Consider the following 18617-nt stretch of genomic DNA (forward strand, 5'->3'; position numbering starts at 1 on the left):
AGTCCCCACTTACATCATTGATAGGTCTTTGGAAACTCTGACTTCCAGTAAAACTCTGTATAATAAAACCAATTTCCCCATAAATTGATATAAACAAGAGTTAAGTTCCTACAACATGTTTCTGCTCACAAAAAACATCACCAAATTTCTACATGAAGACCAAAACACTCCTTATATTAATCATTTAAATAAATATGACCTAGACACACGTTTAAAAAAGATTAATGAAAACAAGTAAGATTGCTATTTATCCAATTATTGGTGGATGGATAAATGACAGTGGTAGGGGTGGAGGTTGGTTACATCAAGGGGTAGACGTTTGTTTGCAAAGAGAACATTGTCAGGAACTCCTCCTCCTCCCACAAAGGTCAAAAATATTCACACATGTGACAGTTCCCTGAGCACTTTCCTATTGTCTTGTTTATTGTCCTGCATTAATATGATTATCATATACTTGACAGATTTTTATTTGACAGCAGTTTATATTCATTTATTCATTCCTTCATTCCTTTTCCAAGCAGCTTGTTAGCTAGTGCCAGTAAACCTCACATGCATAGCTTTGGGATGTGGGAGAAAACCTGGGAGCAAACCCAGGCAGGCATGAGGAGCGTGCCAACCCCACTGATACGGTTCGGCTCTGTGTCCCCACCCAAGGCTTATCTCCAATTGTAATCCCCATAATCCCCATCCTTGAGGGAGGAAACTGGTAGGAGGTGATTAGATCATGGGGGTGGTTTCCTCCATGCTATTCTCATGATGGTGAAGGAATTTTCACAAGAGCTGATGGTGTCATATATGTTTGACAGTTCCTCCTTCACATGCTCTCTCCTGCTGCCACGTAAGACGTGTCTTGCTTCTCTTTCACCCTCTACCATGATTGTAAGTTTCCTGAGGCCTCCCCAGTCATGTGAAACTATGAGTTAATTAAACCATCTTTCTTTATAAATTACCCAGTCTCTCGGTCTCAATATCTTTAAAGCAGTGTGAGAGTAGACTGATACACCCATACAGACACCACCCCTGCTGGGAAACTATTTTCTTCATCAACATTATCATGAGATGACATTGAATGAAATGATTTTATTTGAGCACCTGCTGCATTTGATCAAAGCCAGCAACTATTTTATTTTTCAGGTAGAAATTATTATTTTCAAAAATCCTCTTTCAAACAGATAAGCAGTTGCAAAGGTAGTAACAATATTGCCTGCTTCTTTGTTTTAAAGAAATCATTTCTCAGTGCTAGCAAGCTAAAATAGTTACAGAAACCTGAAAGAGGAACAAAGTTTTAAATAATTATAAAATAATTTATTAAAATTAAAAAATAAATAGAAAAGAATGTTTTTACTGTATATGATTTTTGTAATTAGTTTTAAAATAACCATAATAAGCTGTAATTACGTTTCTTCTCATAAATATAACTGTCACATAACAGGCTTAAAATAAATTCCAAAATGAGTAATAAACACAAACCTGATTTGACATTTGATTGAATGAACTTTGTGTGGAATATGGCAGTAGCTTGTTGACTGTTTGATGTGAATTAACAAAGTAACATAACATTAAACTAAAGCAAAGTTCAATACAGAACTTAAGAACTTAAATATATCCACTTAGATGTATGTCTAAAGTAGCTGAATAGGCAGTGTAAGACTTTTCAGTGTACGAATGTGTAAGAATTTTCTACACGACAATTTAGTTTTTAGTAAGATTAAAATTAAGTTGAATGTCTAGGGGAGATGAAACACAGAATCAGGAGACAGAGTTAGGAGCCTATCTCACTGGGGTGGGTGTGAGATAATCAATATTCCAACCAGAGGGTGGAAATGGGGAGAAAACAGGAGTGCAAAAAACATCAAAGAAGTGCAAGGAGATGAATGAACTCCCCTAACAGTTACCACTAGTGACTGATGGCTGGTGACATGAAAAGAGTGAAAAAAAAACTTGAGAGATTTCGAGAGGCAGGTTATTTTATATTTTGACTTCCTTAAGTGTTTTTTCCCTTACACTTAAGAATAAAGTTATGTGCTGAGAACAAAAAAGAAAAAATACAAGGGCTGGGACCGGGCTTGAGAAAAATGGTGATGACTTAAGGTCAATAACAAATAGACGTAGGAAAAATACGCTGACTATAATTCAGGGGAAAAAATGTGGCACCAAGCAACTCATTTGAGTCTGGAAATCATACATATGTATCAGTATAAGTCAGCAAGTTCTTCATCAGCTTTCTTGTGCATACATACAGTAAGATGGAGAGTGGATGGTTGCATTGATCTCGAGTTGAGGTTTTGTCAGAGATGGGACAGATAGGTAGTGAACTTTAACACAGTTAAGGGGCTAGAAAGAAAGAATAGCAGAGTGGCAATCCTGTTGTCCAGACTGGGTAGAACGTGACCAAATCCTTAGTAGATGTCCCCAAGAATTGGGAAAGTGTGTTTCTGAAAGTGCAAGCTTAAGACAGTTAAAAGATACTGCAGCATGGTCAGACGGTCTGACCGGTGATTTCATACCTTGCACCTTGGTGTCATGCCTTGCAGTGGAGTGTGGAGAGACAAGTTACTGGGTTAAAAGAGTCAAGTTTACAATCATGAGTCACTTTACAAGAATTGTCAGACTGCCCGCAGGGAGCAGTGACAACAAGCCAGGGGTAACCAAGGGGAGAGGACAATGATGGACAGCAGTAGAGTCACATTGCATGGTGGCATGAGTCTCAAAGTCAAAGGGATGTAACGAGAGAAGCAAGTGGAAGTGGTGAACACAGATCAGAAGGACGCTGACATCACCTCTAAGCCCAAAGAGAGAAAAGAAAAACACTCTTGTCCACTCATTTTGCATGTGAGCCAGGTGCCATGTGTATATTACCATGTAGGAAGAAATTAACAGCTATGCACACATTCTTCTTTAACTGGGTAATATTAAAATGGTACTTTTTTTTTTTCCTCTTCCTCCTTCTACCCACAGCCATGAATTTGACTTAAGATACCTATTTTTCCTTTATATATTCACTAACCTTAGGGAATAGTGAAAGGAAGGAAGTAGAGAGAGAGAGGAAGGAAGGAGAGACAGGAAGGAAAGAGAGAAAAAGAAAAGAAAAGGAAAGAGAGAAAGACAGTAAGGAAGGGAAGGAGGAAGGGGAAGCTAGGAAAAGGAAGGAAGGAAGGAAATGGCAGGAAAAGGAAGGAAGGAGTAAAGGAGAGAAAGATTGAAGGGGAAGGTAGGAAAAGGAAAGAAAGGAAGGAAGCAGAGGGTAGGAAAAGGAAGGAGAAGGTAGGAAAAAGTAGAAAAAGGGAAGGTAGGGGGAGGTAGGAAAAGGAAGGAAGGAAGGAAGGAGGGAAAGAAAGCGAGGGAGGGAGGGAAGGAAGGTAGGTAGGTAGGTAACAAACGATATGCAGAAAGCCCTGCAACCAATACTTACAGAATATAATTTCTCCTAATTGCATGTGGTACCCACACCAAAATTGACCATACTTAAATCAAAACTGTTTATTTCTGACAAGGACTGGTATCTATACCACAATATGTAATATAAAAATAGTTCTCAATAATTGAAAGGAAGATAAGAGAGACCTCTCATGAAAGAAGAGGTATAAATGGCAAACAAATGAGACAATGTTTTACATCATTAGCACTCAGTTAAATGCACATGGCAGTTTTCAAACGTAAAAAATATGCTAATACAGAGAATCCAGGGTGCTCAGACATTGCTGGTGGGAATGTACAACGAGTCTGTGGAATAATTTGGTAGTTTCTTTAAACACTAAACATGATCATACAATGCAGCCGTTGCACTCTTGGGCTTTATCTCAGATAAATGAAGATTTACGTTTACACAAAAACATGCACACACATGTTGATAGCAGCTTTAGGTGTCATCCGCAAAACCTAGTATCAGGCCAAATACCCTTAACCAGGTGGATGGTTAAGCAAGCTGTGATATATCCACAACATGACATATTACCTAGCAATAAAAGGGAACAAACTAGACCGTGTGTGGTGGCTCACGCCTGTAATCCCAGCACTTTGGGAGGCTGAGACAGGGTGATCACCTGAGGTCAGGAATTCCAGACCAGCCTGGCCAACATGACAAAACCCCATCTCTACTAAAAATACAAAAAATTAGCTGGACATGGTGGCAGACACCTGTAATCCCAGCTATTTGGGAGGCTGAGGCAGGAGAATCACTTGAACCCAGGAGGTGGAGGTTGCAGTGAGCCAAGATCATGCCATTGCTCTCCACCCTGAGTGACAAGAGCGAAACTCCACCTCAAAACAAAAACAAAAACAAAAACAAGGAACAAACCATTGGTATAAACAAAAACTGAGATAAATCTTCCAGGAATTAAGCTAAGTGAATAAAGTAGAATCCCAAGTTGTTAAACACTGTGATTTCATTTGTATGATTTTTTTTCTAAACAAATAATTTAGAAATGGAGACAGATTAGTGGTTGCCAGGGGTTAGGAACAGTGAAGGGGGTATAGCAAGAGTGTGATTTTAAGGGCACGGCATCAGAGGATTTGCAGGGAATGGAGCTGCTGTGCATTCACTATGGTGGTGGATTCAGGAGCCGAGACATGGGACGTGTTTGTACAGAGCTACATGCACACATGTGCATACAAAATACAAATCAAACAGGGAAAGTTTGAACAGGGCTGGTAGATTGTACCAATGTCAATGTCCTGGCTGTTATAGTTTTGCAAGATGTCATAATTGGGGGAAACTGGGTAAAGAATACATGTGATCTCATATTATTTTATACTACCTACTTCATGTGTATCTACAATCATCTCAGAAATTTCAGGAATTTATAAATACGAATCATCCCCTGCTTGATACACAATATAAATTCTATGTAGAATTGAAGTAAATGAAACACTACTACAAACAATAATATAAATACATTTCACCAACATAATTTTGAACAAAATATTATATGTAGTATAATTTCATTTATAAAAAGCTTTAAAAAGATATAAAACTGATGGTTTGGCAAGATGGAAGGAGAGGATGGTGACTGGAGAAGGTACAAGAAGGGGTTGGGGAGTTGGTAATTCTGTAAGAGTTAATCTGTGTGGTGGTTCACTTTGTAAAAATTCATAGAGATAGAGACATTCATGATCTGTGCACTTCTTGGCTTGTTACTCTTCAATAAATGTATGTATAAGGAAGAAAGAAATATTTCTCTTCAAACAAGGCAACAAAACAAGCAAACAAAAAACAATCTTTCCAACAGACAAATCTTCAGAAAGAAATACATATTTAGTTACTGCACATCATTCACAGAAATACTTTCCTCTTTTCAATTTGTGTGTAACATTGCATGAGTTACTTCACATTTAATGACAGTTGTTAATCTTCCTTTGAAGAATCTGGTATTCTGTGCTGCCTAAGGTGAGAATGTTGGGTTGATAGACGGGTGATACGATTGATGGGGCAAATCGTGTGTTCGTATTCCTCAAACAACTTTGCTGAAAGCCAAGCTTCCTATTTGATTAGGGACGTTTGTTTTGGTTGAATTGATTTTTTTTCTTACACTTTTTTATTTCAATATGGTTTTCTGTCAGCGTGTTGAGTTCAGTCAATGGATTTAGTGTTTCTTTTCACTGGCTGACAGCAGCCCCTATGTGACTGTTTTGTTAATACACAATGAATGCTTCACTGAAACTCACATTTGGTGTCACCCAGACATTAATATGCAGGGGGAGTGTTCAATAAACACTGCCAAATCTATTTCAGCTATGCATGCTGTTCTTTTCAAAATTCTCTTAATGTGTGATTACCTATAATATATTTTAAAAGGAAAGTTTGTAATAAAGTTGTGTATTAGTTCCAGACTAGAAAATCAAAACATTTTGTGAATGAACCCGTACGATTTCTTGTGGTAGGATACTTTTCTTTGATGGCATGGTATTGCACAATGCTACAACCATAGAGCACATCTCTCATCACTTCAGATGACCAATGGTCCCGTATTTTTTTCCAGGATTGTCCCAGTTTTAACATTGTAATTCCTACCCCTGGGGAAGTCCCTCGGTTCCAGGAAAATGGGATGGCTGGTTGCCCTAAGTTGATTTTTTAAAAGAAAATACAGAGATTGGCTGTCATAGAATAATTTCTGTAAAGCATCATTGATAGTGATGTTTGAATATTAATATAATGGATAAGAGGTTTTGTAGTCTTTGAAAGAAGGTCTTGCTCTCTATATGTCTAGGGTTTGGTTGTTTAAAGCAAGACCCTCCTTTGAGGTAGAAGTCAATATACTTGTTGCCTTACATATGGGCTTTGACATTTCTCTTCTGTGCAGGCTCACGGGATCCAGTGTTCCTGACCTCATCGTGAGCATGAGCAACCAGATGTGGCTACATCTGCAGTCGGATGATAGCATTGGCTCTCCTGGGTTTAAAGCTGTTTACCAAGGTATGACAAGGACATGCTTAACAGGGTTTAAAGCTAGCATTCCAACAGGGGCCAGAGACCATTCTATATGGGTTAGGTATGAGTAAAATCAACAAGTCAGATCAATGCTCATAAATAGGAATCACGATAGTAAATTCCTTAAAGTCTACAAATATTCCCTTTGTGAATGAGAATATTTAACTTCTGAAAGCTTGACTTGCCATGTTATGTGCTCTGATTATGTTGAAATAAAGAATGAGATGAAGTATTAGGTGTAAGCTAGGAAACATGGGCGTGTGTGTGGATCTTTCGACCGTATCATATTGTCTGTTATTTCTGAAAACCTTTTTTTAATGTTATGGAAGACTTTAAAATGTGAGCAAACATAGAAAAGACACTGTAGTGAACCTGAAAAGACTTGCAATCATAAAATTTTATGAGCCATATTCAAATATTTGAAATGAAAGCTCTGTGCCTGTCATTGTTTTTGTGCTAGTTTATGACTCTACAAGTTATAGAAAACTGATAGCAATGCAAACAATTTCTGAATGATTGAAATGCAAATGAATTTCCTATGAAAGAGATGGAAGTGATTATTCTCCTGCAGATATTGATTACTTTTAAACCTATTAGCAAGTTTATTTCAGTATTTCCGATTGTCTATATATTTGTGGTCTTTGGATTCTCCTTTGAAATAGATTTTAAAATATCCTGTTGGTTCCTTCATTAATAACTGAGTTCCTTAAAATATTTGCAGTGATAGCTGTGTATGTGTATAGGTAAAAATGAGACTATCTGGAGCTGTTGGAATTGTATTTTACTTTTTGAATTTGAGTAAATAGACAGTATGTTCTTATTTTCCAAGTGGGATACTGTAGGAATAGTTTTAGGAGTTGAAAAATAACACAAGAAGTTATTACCCATGAAATTAATGAGGGAGATGATCAAAAAGCATTCACCAATCCTAAAACAAAAAGCATGGTAGGGGATATTGTCATAAGTCCATGTGAGTGAACACGCAACAGCATGTCTGCTGTCTCTTACCATGTAAATAAAGGGTCACGATGCTAAAGAGGCCTGTGGTGAGTGGGCCCACCTAGGAGTATCCTCATCTACAAAGTATAAAATAGGTCCCTCGTTGCTGACACATGTGGTGTGGTGGGGACTTAATGATCCTTTTTAGTAAGAAATACTACAACAAAAATTTATATTTATATTCCATTCAAAGATTAAAACTAGCAGAGGTAACTGCTGAATACTTATTGACATTTGGATTTTTAGACCTAACCTTCAATCGAACTTTTATGTGACTGTATAGTTATTCAAGAAAGCACAGTGGAGATAGAATATTTTCCACATGACCTGCATTTGCTACTGCCTTTGGTAGAATCTAAAATCATCAGTGAAATACCAAGCACTTCCCAACAAGACAAATTGCAGTACATTGATTTCAGCAGGATTGAGATACACATCATCAGGTTTATGGTACCAGGAAAAGGAGAGGGACCTCATGCCCAAACCGTGCATCCTGGACAATGAAGAGACATAAGTAGTCCTATTAAAAGGTAAATATTCTTCCATGTGTCGTATTTCACTGTGAATGATCATACCACATTAATTATAATTACATTTCACCCTAATTAGTGCTCTGTTAACAGTCTCAGTAGCCACCCATGAGATGTCATAAAAATGTGAATGGCCATCAGTCCTTGAAAGATTGCCAATTCAATGTCATGTATTATCTTTGACAAAATAGTCCAAAGGTAAAAATGTAATTAAAACCAGGTAACTTATATAACATTTGAGGATTTAAAAAATTAAGAGATTGTAACAACAGAAGACATTCTAAAAATGGGTATTTCTAGCGTACTGTATTAAGCTAACAATTGAAGACTGGTGAGAGTCACTTATAGAGGTGACCTTTATGCGTATAGATAATTTTATATTATTTGACTCAAAGCATAGTTGTTCATAAATTGTATTATCAGAAAACAGGCCAGGCATGGTGGCTCATGTCTGTAATCACAGCACTTTGGAAGGCCAAGGCAAGTGGATCACTTGAGGTCGGGAGTTCCAGAACAGCCTGGCCAACATGGTGAAACCCCATCTCTACTCAAAATACAAAAAAAAAGAAAAAAATTAGCTGTTTGTGGTGGGTGAGTACCTTTAGTCCTAGCTACTCAGAAGGCTGAGGCAGAAGAATTGCTTAAACCCGGGAGTTGCAGATTGCAGTAAGCCAAGATCAAGCCACTGCACTCCAGCCTGGGCAACAGAGTGACACTCCATCTCAAAACAAAAAAAGAAAAAAAATTACATTATCAGAAAATATATACAGTATATATTTACATAATGTTAAATGTTCTGTATTTTGATGTTGCCTGATTTTTACCGACATCTCATGTTAGTGAAGGTGCTCCCCTGAATACTGGTTCCGCTGCTCAGTAACTGAACCTTAGTGTAAGTTATTTAAACCCTTTGTGTATCAGGCTCATCATTAAAAAGTTATAGTGATCACAACGGCTTCATAATTTTATTGGAAAATCAACTGAGATAAAACATGGAAGGCTCATAACACATGAGTAAGAACTTGAGAAATTCTAGCTCTTGTTTCCATATGCATTTTTCATTTTAATTTTGAGATTGTTCTACAAACATGATGTTTTCATCATATAAGTAATAGTGTGCACAGTAAGACATGTAAAGCCAACTGAGGGGTGTTTAGATGAATTTTAAGGACTCCTTCTCTCCAGCTTCTTACTGAGCCAGTTAACATCCTCAGAGGGAGCAGCTCTCCACATTTTCTCATGTGTCTCCCTGGAAATGTTCAATGAGTGTACACTCATACCTGGAGTCACAGTTCCTCAGACTACAAACCCTAAGCAAACTGCTATGCAAGAAATGCCACATCATCTTATTTTAACATCAACTTGAATTTCTGAGACTCTATCCTAACAAAGTAGCTATCAATTTAACCTCACTCATTATCAAAGGCCACCCATGTCACCCCTTACTGACCTACCTACCCCAACCTTGCCAAGATATTAAGAATAACCTGAGGTTTGTAACTAGTGTGAAATATTTTGGGGGCCCTCAAATCTTTGGATCACATTTCTTACCCTAAGATGTTCATGATCTCTGCTACACTGGGAACTTTGTCTCTTAGAAAAACTCCCTGGAGGATGCTCTCCTGGCACCCCCACCAACCCCTGCAGGCACACAGTAATGATGAGCAAGCTGCCTCAGGATGCGAGGATGGGAAGGACCGTGGGTCCACTCCACCCACTGTGGCCTCCATCATCCTGGGCTTGTAGTCTTGGGCATATCTGAGATTTCTCTATGTGTGCTGTCTCTAACTCCTCAAAGACAATCCTCTCTCCTCCATCTCCTCAAGGTACCTGGGGGGTTTACTCAATTAATGTACCCTTTTACAGAAGTTTGTCATGAAGCAAGTAGGGTGGAGAAATGAAAACTAGGGCCTGTGCATCTCCTGAAAATCACAGTGAGTGGAGAGCAGGCAGGGAAGAGCTCAGAGACTGAAAAACAACAGGGGTCCATCCTGGCGAGGCCCCAGCAGCAAACACAGAACAGTTCACAGAAACACATGCTCTTGCTAGACTTCAGTTGGCATGTGTATGTGATACAGTGTGTCTTGTACATATTCTGTAATATATAAGCATGTGCATACATATGACCTTATGCATGTATCTTTATTATACACACGCAGAACGAGGGAGAGAGTGCAATTTGATAATTTGTCCTAAGCAAATTATGGGGAAAAAATGCAAAGTTTAAAAAACAAAGAGAGTTCTTGAAGGAGAGTCTGTTAGTTGTTAGAAAGTGACAGGAGAGAGGCGAGCTTTGTTTAAAGCCATTTTACAAATGAAAATACTGAATTTAAAATAATCTGTTCAAAAGTCCAAATGCTAAGAAGCCATATGTAAATAAATTATGGTACAGCCATATAAGGCAACACTGACCATACATAAACAAACTCTATATGGCTAATATGTATTTTCAAAATAAATTTTACATATATAATTTGTATATACATTTGCTGTATACATAGAGTCTACCTATGTATGATTTATATACTTATAAATCATTGATAGATTTATAAATCGTATCTATAATAAATAGTTAGAATCCATGTAAATATTAAGTCACAGAATAATTTGTAAGAAAAGATAACATAAGCCCAGGGCATAGTTTCTCCACTTTATATTTGAAAATAAAATATATATCTTATATCATAGCAACTGATTGTTAGTCACCAGAAAATAAGGAAAAAAACCCTATTCTCAATTCAAAGTTGCATTCCCTGGTAACCACGGTGGCTTCTAGCCATGAAGAACGTTAGCAAGAAGCAAACTTGATCCCTGGATATCTTTACCAGCAGTTACACGCTTGCTATTGTAATGGCCTCACGCTTTTATGGCTTCTCTGTCTATAGTAAGGTGAATTTACTCTGAAGCATTTTTTTGTTACAAAAAGAAGATTCGCTTCATCACACAAGTTGATGAACTGCGTCTCCACAAATCATGTTTCATGTAATTTGCCATAGCTATTTAAATTTTAGCAGGGGGTAAATTAAAGGAAATGTTCCCTATGATATGTTGCTGTATAGTGAAAACAAGACCTATTTTGGGCTAATACTAAGAATTATTCCAGTACAATTATTTGAGTTCAGTATCCCCATTTGACACAAGAAACTGAGGTATCCCTCAGGCCAGTGAATCAGCTGATAATAAGAGAGTGGAGATTAGTGTAGGCATCTTAGCCTGTAGCCCTGGGTCTGTGCTCCTAGGATGAATGGGAAAGTGAGACTGTACATTGCCCTCAATACAGGAATGTAGGATGTGATTCAGAAAGCAGCATCTTTACCATTCTTGGCAGATGGAGCTTCTGAGACAGCATTGATGTTATGTAATCTTAGAGGTGCTTCTCGTCTTGTGTGGTTGGACTGGCTTGACTTACTCAGCCCAGTCTCACCCATATTCTCTGGGTGAGCAATTATCCACACTGAAAAGGGTCCAGGTGCCGTGACGGCACATGATGTGGTACCTGAACCGAGGACAGCTCACTGGTCCATGTAGAAATTGAGCTCATGCCTCTGTCTTTGTGAGCATAAAGCCAATATGCTACTCAAAGTTAGGCAGGGAAGTGCCTGCTAGAATAGTAGAGTGACTTCTTAAACCCTAAAGAGAAGAGGAAGCAGCAGGAAGTAGCTTCAAATAACCTTCCGTTTACATGTTGTGGGAATTCCCAGGTGACTGTCGCAAAGCATTTATAATGTGTACCTCCTTTTTTATAACAAATGCAGCCTTATATCTAAGGTGGATTTAACATTTTTTTCCAAGGGCTTGTCTTAAATCTATGACAAATTACCATTTTTCTCAGAAACAGAGTCTGAGTTGACAACTTGTGTAGGGGGAGGTATTGGGAGAGTGCTTCGATGCTTGGAATTGTCTGTAAGGCAGAGAAGGAAGTGAGGTTGGGTGGGGGGAGAAGTTGAACTGTGCCCAGTCATGACAGGTGCACAGTTAGTTCATTTGGGCTGCTCTAACAGAATGCGCAGATAGAGTGGCTTAGAGACAAGGGAATTTTTTTTCTCACATTTCTGGAAAATCCACAGTCAAGGCAGCAGCAGATACGGTGTCTGGTGAGGGCTATTTCCTGGTTGATAGATGGCGTCCTCTCACTGTGTCCTCACGTGGTGGACAGGGCAAGACCACAGGACTCAGTGTCCTTCACAAGGGCACTAATCCTGTTCACGAGGCTCAACTTCATCATGTCATCACCCTCTAAAGGCTGGCCCATCTCTGAAAACCATCAAATTTGGGGTTAGGTTTCAACTTAGGTATTTGGAGGGACGCAAACATTCAGACTACAGCAGGTGCGTTAGATCAGAGGTCCCCAGCCTATTGCCACTAGGGGCTGGTTTTAAGGAAGACAGTTTTTCCACAGACTGGGATAGGTGATGGTTTCAGGGTGACTGAAGTGCAATACATTTACTGTGCACTTTATTATTACATAGTAATGTGTAATTCAGTATACAACTCTCCGTAATGTAGAATCAGTGAGAGTCCTAAGCTTGTTTTCCTGTGACTAGATGGTCCCATGTGGGGTGATGGGAGACAGTGACAGATGATCAGGCATTAGATTCTCACAAAGAGCATGCAGTCTAGATCCCTTGCAAGCGAGTTCACAGTAGGGTTCATGCTCCTAGGGGAATCTAATGCTGCTCATCTGACTGGTGGCAGAACTCAGGCGGTAATGCCCCCTTGCCTGCCGCTCACCTCCTGCTGTGCGGCCCAGTTCTTAACAGGCCATGGACCAGTACCGGTCCCTGGCCTGGGGGTTGGGAACCCTTGCCTTAAATGATACTACAGGGAGGTCTGGAGCTAGGATGGCCCTGGATAGTCTTCCAAACTGAAGTAATTGGGCTGGGCTTGGTTCCATTGACCATTGACATGGGTGGCCCCCAGGGAGGGACCTGAACATGGCTTGGGGCGATTCCTAAAGAGAAAAGCGGTGTGGGTTCCCAGCAGCTGGGGGTGAGGCTTTTGCTCTGAAGACAGCACCTGAGTGGTGCCTGTAGGATCAAATACAGCCCAGCACTCACACTGCTCAGTCCTCTCCATATGGAAACAGCTTATCCAGGATTCTGGCTGGCCTCGTTTCCTAGGATCATGTGCTGTACATACTCACTGATGCCCTCCTGTCCAGCCCATTTGAGGGTCTGCCTCCTTAACTGGCCTCTCGGCTGGGCTAGGTGGCTGCTGGCGCAGGGCGATGCAGTCCCGAGTCCTCACAGGGCCTCGGTCTCTGCTTACAGTGCCTTGCTCAGGTGTGGCTTCTGGACTTGTCTGTGTTCTATCACATATAAGAGAGTTCCCACGGATAGGTGGTCCTACTCACCTGTATTTTCTCAATGGGGACAGTGGCCCCAGCTTTTTCTACTATCACACATAAGAGAGTCCCCATGGATAGGTGGTCCCACTCACCTGTATTTTGGGGACAGTGGCCCCGGCTTTTTCTCCTGATTAGGGCCAGTCTCCCTGCAAGGACGATGGCGCCTTCCCTTGCTGGTGAAGACTTGGGCACGAGGATCTTGAAGGCCACAGGCATAGCTTACAGTTTCACAGGTCCTTCCTCTTCCTGCTGGTGGAGACAGCTGTCCTCTGAGAATCAGGTGCTCTAGAGCCACACAGCCTAAAGCTGAGAGATTGGGAAGCAGAGATCCCAATCAGCTCCTGCAGTGGAGGTGAGACAGCTACTCCTGCTTCCCTTCCTTGGTCCTGGCCCCGTGTATGCCAGCCTCTGGTGACTGATGCAGCATTATGGCCACGGACTTGGGGTGAAGGCCACATCCCGAGGAGAGCAACCCATCCTTCCCAGCATCCTCTCCAAGCTGGCTTCTCAGCCATGCCTTCAGAATCACATTCCCTCATTCTATCCAGCAGAAGCCTTCTGGGCTTCGCAGTCTGTGGCAGCAATGCTGGGTCTCAGGGTCAGCAGCCCTTGCATCTTCTTTGCTCTAAATTAAGGCCTTTGTTTGAGCACTTCACTGAAGAGCGTGCAGCTATGAGCCCACTCTGGCAGAATGACGAGGGCTGCATTTGATGGTGGAACCTGAGTCTGCAGTGAACCCTGTGCAAGGGAAAGTGTCCTTCCATGTGAACTCGTGTGCTGTAAATTTGTATTTCCTTTCAATGGGCCTTCCTGTGAACTGCCATTCAGTTTAATACGCTAAAGAACAAACTTATTGTTACTGCCCTGCAAATCCCTTGAAACCAAACTAGCTCTTCTGCCTTGGGACCAGAAGCAGACATATCTGCCTTTGTGGTGGTTAACTCTTTGCTTCTAGAACAAGCTTCCTGACCTGGGACTCCCACTGCAGTGTTGTTGTCTAGGAGCTAGGGAAGTTAATTTCCTTATATTCTTTGAGGATTTGGACAACAGATTTGTAATTGTTGTTTTTGTTTTGTTTCTTGTCAGCGACATTGGTGGTGGATGATCCTGTTCTCTTTTTCTTCATGAATTTCTGTCCATTCCATCCAGTAAATATCCTTCTGTCCCATCCCTCCTTTATATCTCTTTCTTTTACCCGTAGGCGGCTTCCGCAGTGTCTCCTCCAGGTGGCCGCTGTAGTGGCCGAAACTTCATATATCCCTTTACTAACCTCTTCTATTTTGCCCACACACGAGGGCCAGTCAGAGTTAGTCTTTAAAGAATGAAAATGGAAAGTGTTCCTACACTGTTTCAAATCAATTAGAGCCTTCCTAGGGTCCACAGAATATTCTGGAAACTGGTTACCAAATTCCATCTTCATCTCTCTGCACTGTCCACATACACTTCATGTTGGTCCCAGGCGACTTCCAGGTCCTCCAGTCCTCCTTTTTTTCCCTCTCTTTTTCCTTTGCATATGTATCTCCCCAACAAGGATTATTTTTCTATGGACTTAACATGTAGATCATTTGCTAATCTTCCCATCTCGCCTCAGAGGTGACTTTCCCCAATAAGCCTCACATCCGAGATTATGTGGTTTGCTCCTACACAATCCTGTACCACCCTGAGCTGCCTCCATCCCAACCATTGTTGAATTGCCTCTCTTCCCAGGAGAAGGAAGCTCTGGGAGTGCCAGGACCTCTTTATCCTCCGCCCCTGTGCAGCCATGCACACGCCACAGGCGTATACTGCTCCTTAGAGATATGCAAAATGCCAGTGAGTGTCTTAGCCAGTTTCTGAGCTGTTTAGATTTTTGTTGCATTATGGTGGCCCATTTAACCCTTTTCAGTCATCTTAGGCCCACTCCAGTTTTTTCTTTTTTTTTAAGTCTTAGTTTAGTTTTTAAACATTTGGGGAATTCTAGCCCAGTAGCCAGTGAGTCAACACACTGTTTCTGGTTGTTGATGCTCCTCTGATCCCAGGATCCAAGTCTGTTCATGTGTCGACAGCCTCATTCTTGAGTGCCTGAGTCCCTGCATGATGACCTTTTGGGAGCCAGTTCCTGAAATATATCTGTTGCTCTCTCTGGTTCTCTGAGTCCACCTCCCCTGGACTGTCCAGGAGTTCCCCTTCAGTGGTGGGTGCTCTGCTGCTATTGGTTGAATTTCTGTGTTGCCAAAGGGATGCATTTCTGCACAGATCTCCCATGTACCTGTATTTGTGCTGTCCACTGCTCTCATCCATATCTCTGACTGCAGCATGTGTGGAGATCACCCGGGGGTCTTCATAGATGGAGATTTGGGTCAGGGTAGGCTTAAGAGTGTGTGTTTCTGTGGCACTGATGCTGCATTGCAAAGAGATTTTGTGAGAAGGATCCACCGTGTGACTCCTGTAATATGATGGCATCTGTGTTTTGCACCCTGTGCCCCATGTCAGCCAGCAGGGTGAGGCACATACCCAGCCCATCTCTCCTCAGCTCACACAGCTCGCTCTGGCTCATGAATCGGCTTCTTTCTACATCAGTGGCTCCTGGTTGCCACCATGATGGTGCAGCCAAAACAGAGCCAGTGACTGAATTTCTGCCCCTCTTCCAGATTGCCCTGTCCTGTCAAGAGCCGTAGAGTGGATGCTGTAGCCACACTGTATGGTTGCCATCCTTGCCCATCCGTCATTCTCCCCCATACCAGGGCTCATGCTGCTTCCCTCTGTCCAAGCGGGTCCTTCATCCCCTTGGGTGGGAAATACTCCTTCCCTTCCCTAAGGCCCAGCTTAAGAGCTGCCTCTCCTGGACAACTCACTGGGCTGGAAATTCCTTCCATTGTTGCCCTGTGGCTAGCTGTGGCAGCTCCCTTTTAGCTAAGGTCACAGTTTTCCTAGGTAGTATTTTGTGTGTCCTCGAGTCCTTGAGAAAGAGCCCCATTTTATTCAATTCTGTTTCTCTGAACCATTGCAGAGCACACGATGGCTCACCATCTTGGTGAGCCATTTAGTAACCAAAGATACTAAGAGCCTTTTACGAACCAAATAGTTAGTAACTAAGTGGTTGAAACTGAAATTAATAGATTATATGTGTTCATTGTTGTTGTTATTTTCTTCAGGTGAATTACCAGCTAGCTCAACTGGAGTTCCATTGTCTTAACGCAAGACCAATAAGATGAACATAGGATTTTATTGAAACAAAATTAAAACAAAGAAGTAATAACAAACTATACATTAGAGGAATATTAAGTTTCCAGTAATCACACGTTTTTGTTGATGGGGTTAAAGAATATGTTTGAGGATGGGCTGACATTCAGAACAATCTTAGCTTTAAGAAAAATATCAGAACCATTGACTCCTTACTTCTAGTTTTTTCTGAGTTATAATGCATGAGTGAATTATAAGCAAAGCCTGTTCTTAATGTGAGATAAGCCATTATTAAATATTTAAATAGATCAGCATGTATGAGCCAGGAGAGCAGGTGGTACCAGAGAACATTAGATTCTAATGCAGAAATTTGACATTCAAATTCCAAGTTTAGTGGCCCATTAGCTCCAGCTACATTACACAATCCCTTCCCAACATGTACTCTCACAGATTATGTTTCAAAGTAAACTGAGATAAGACGTAGTGGAAATGACAGGGAGGTTAAGTGTCTTGGGGCTCACGTTAGAGCAAACTTCCTGGGAGACATTCTCCAATCTGTGTTTGGTCTCAGGTGGGAATGAAAGTTCTGAGAATGCTATCTGTGAATTAAGAAGGAGCTTGTGAAATTAACAAGTGTACTTCTGGATGGTATTTTAGGCTCTGTACGTGGAATGAACTTCCTGTTTTTTACCAACCACATGGCTATCTTCCTCACTTTGATGCACTGTGAGTGTGTGAATGTGATAACGTTCTCCCACATCTTTACCACTGCGATCCCTGCGTCAGATACAACAAGGACTTACTTCTTCTTAGTTTTTTCCTTTCAATTGGAATTTGTTGCTTTCAGTTTTCTCATTATCTTTATTATTTTTCATTTGGTATTCCTGCTTCCTTTATGAGTTTTTATGATCTTAAAAAAAGTCTTTGCTAAAATTTCTGAATTGCATAAACTTAAAAATTGATCATATTTTGGATTACTGATTTAAAAGTTATAGATGAAACTATTTTGTCGAATATATATATATATATATATATATATATATATATATATATGTGTGTGTTTGAAATGGAGTCTCTCTCTATCATCCAGGATGGAGTGTGATGGCACAATCTCGTCTCACTGCAAACTCCGCCTCCAGGGTTCAAGCGATTTTTCTGCCTCAGCTCTGGAATAACTGGGATTGCACATGTCCACCACCATGCCTGGCTAATTTTTGTATTTCTAGTAAAGACAGGGTTTCGCCATGTTGACCACGCAGGTCTCGAGCTTCTGACCTCAGGTGATCTGCTGGCCTCAGCCTCCTAAAGTGCTGGGATTACAGGCGTGTCTTCCTGTATTTTTTGAACTGCATACGTGTCCTCCTGCCTCTAAGCCAGGAATGCTCTTATGTGGTGTGCAGTTTTGATGACTCAGTTCCAATGCGTTTCTTTTAGTTCATCTGTAGCTCATCTTTAACATGTGAGCATGTGGAGCTCCGTTTCTTCTGCTTTTCTCTTGGGAAAGGGAATGAGAAGGAAGAAAGTCTGTGCTGTGTGAGGCTGAGAATGAGAGAAACTGAGGCATTAGGCTGCTTCAGACTTGGGCAAAAAGTCTGTGATGTGGGCTGAAGGTCAGGAGGTATAGGATGAGGGGTGCAGATGAGGGGTGCAGGGCAAGGGATACAGGTTCAGGAAGCCCAGGATGAGAGGTGCATGATGAGGGGGGCAGGATGAGAGGTCCAGATGAGGGGTCCAGGAAGAGAGGTGCAGAATGAGGGGTACAGGAGGAGGGGTACAGTGAGGAGTGCAGAATGAGGGGTGCAGCTGAGGGGTCCAGGATGTGAGGTGCAAGATGCAGGGTGCAGGATGAGAGGTACAGGATGAGGAATACAGAATGAGGGATAGAGGTGAGGAGTCCAAGATGAGAGGTGCGAGATGAGGAGAGCAGAATTAGAGGTACAGGTGAGAAGTCAAGGACAAGGCCTGCAGGGCTAGGAGTGCAACATGAGGGGCTATGGGATTCGGAAGTGCAGGATGAGGGTGTGTAGGGTGAGAGAGCACAGCAGGAGGGCTCCCGCATGAGGAGTCTGAGACAAGCGGGGCAGGATAGTGCAGTGCTGGAACATCAGCCAAAAGTCCCAGGCTCGGGGTTCAGTTCAGCATCCAGTTTGCT

The 18617-nt window shown here is 41.4% G+C and overlaps 1 protein-coding gene across 1 annotated transcript in view; it reads left to right on the top strand.

Annotated features, from left to right (window-relative positions):
• CSMD1 (CUB and Sushi multiple domains 1) overlaps window positions 1-18617 on the top strand; it is a 2129340-nt gene that overhangs the window by 1567925 nt on the left and 542798 nt on the right. Inside the window, exon 12 of the mRNA XM_064369795.1 lies at window positions 6300-6412. Coding sequence (XP_064225865.1) covers window positions 6300-6412 — 113 coding nt within the window. The remainder of the gene's footprint in view (window positions 1-6299; window positions 6413-18617) is intronic.

Source organism: Aotus nancymaae, unplaced genomic scaffold (genome assembly GCF_030222135.1).
Source record: "Aotus nancymaae isolate 86718 unplaced genomic scaffold, 86718_ANA_hifiasm-v0.15.2.pri h1tg000090l, whole genome shotgun sequence".
NCBI lineage: Eukaryota > Metazoa > Chordata > Mammalia > Primates > Aotidae > Aotus > Aotus nancymaae.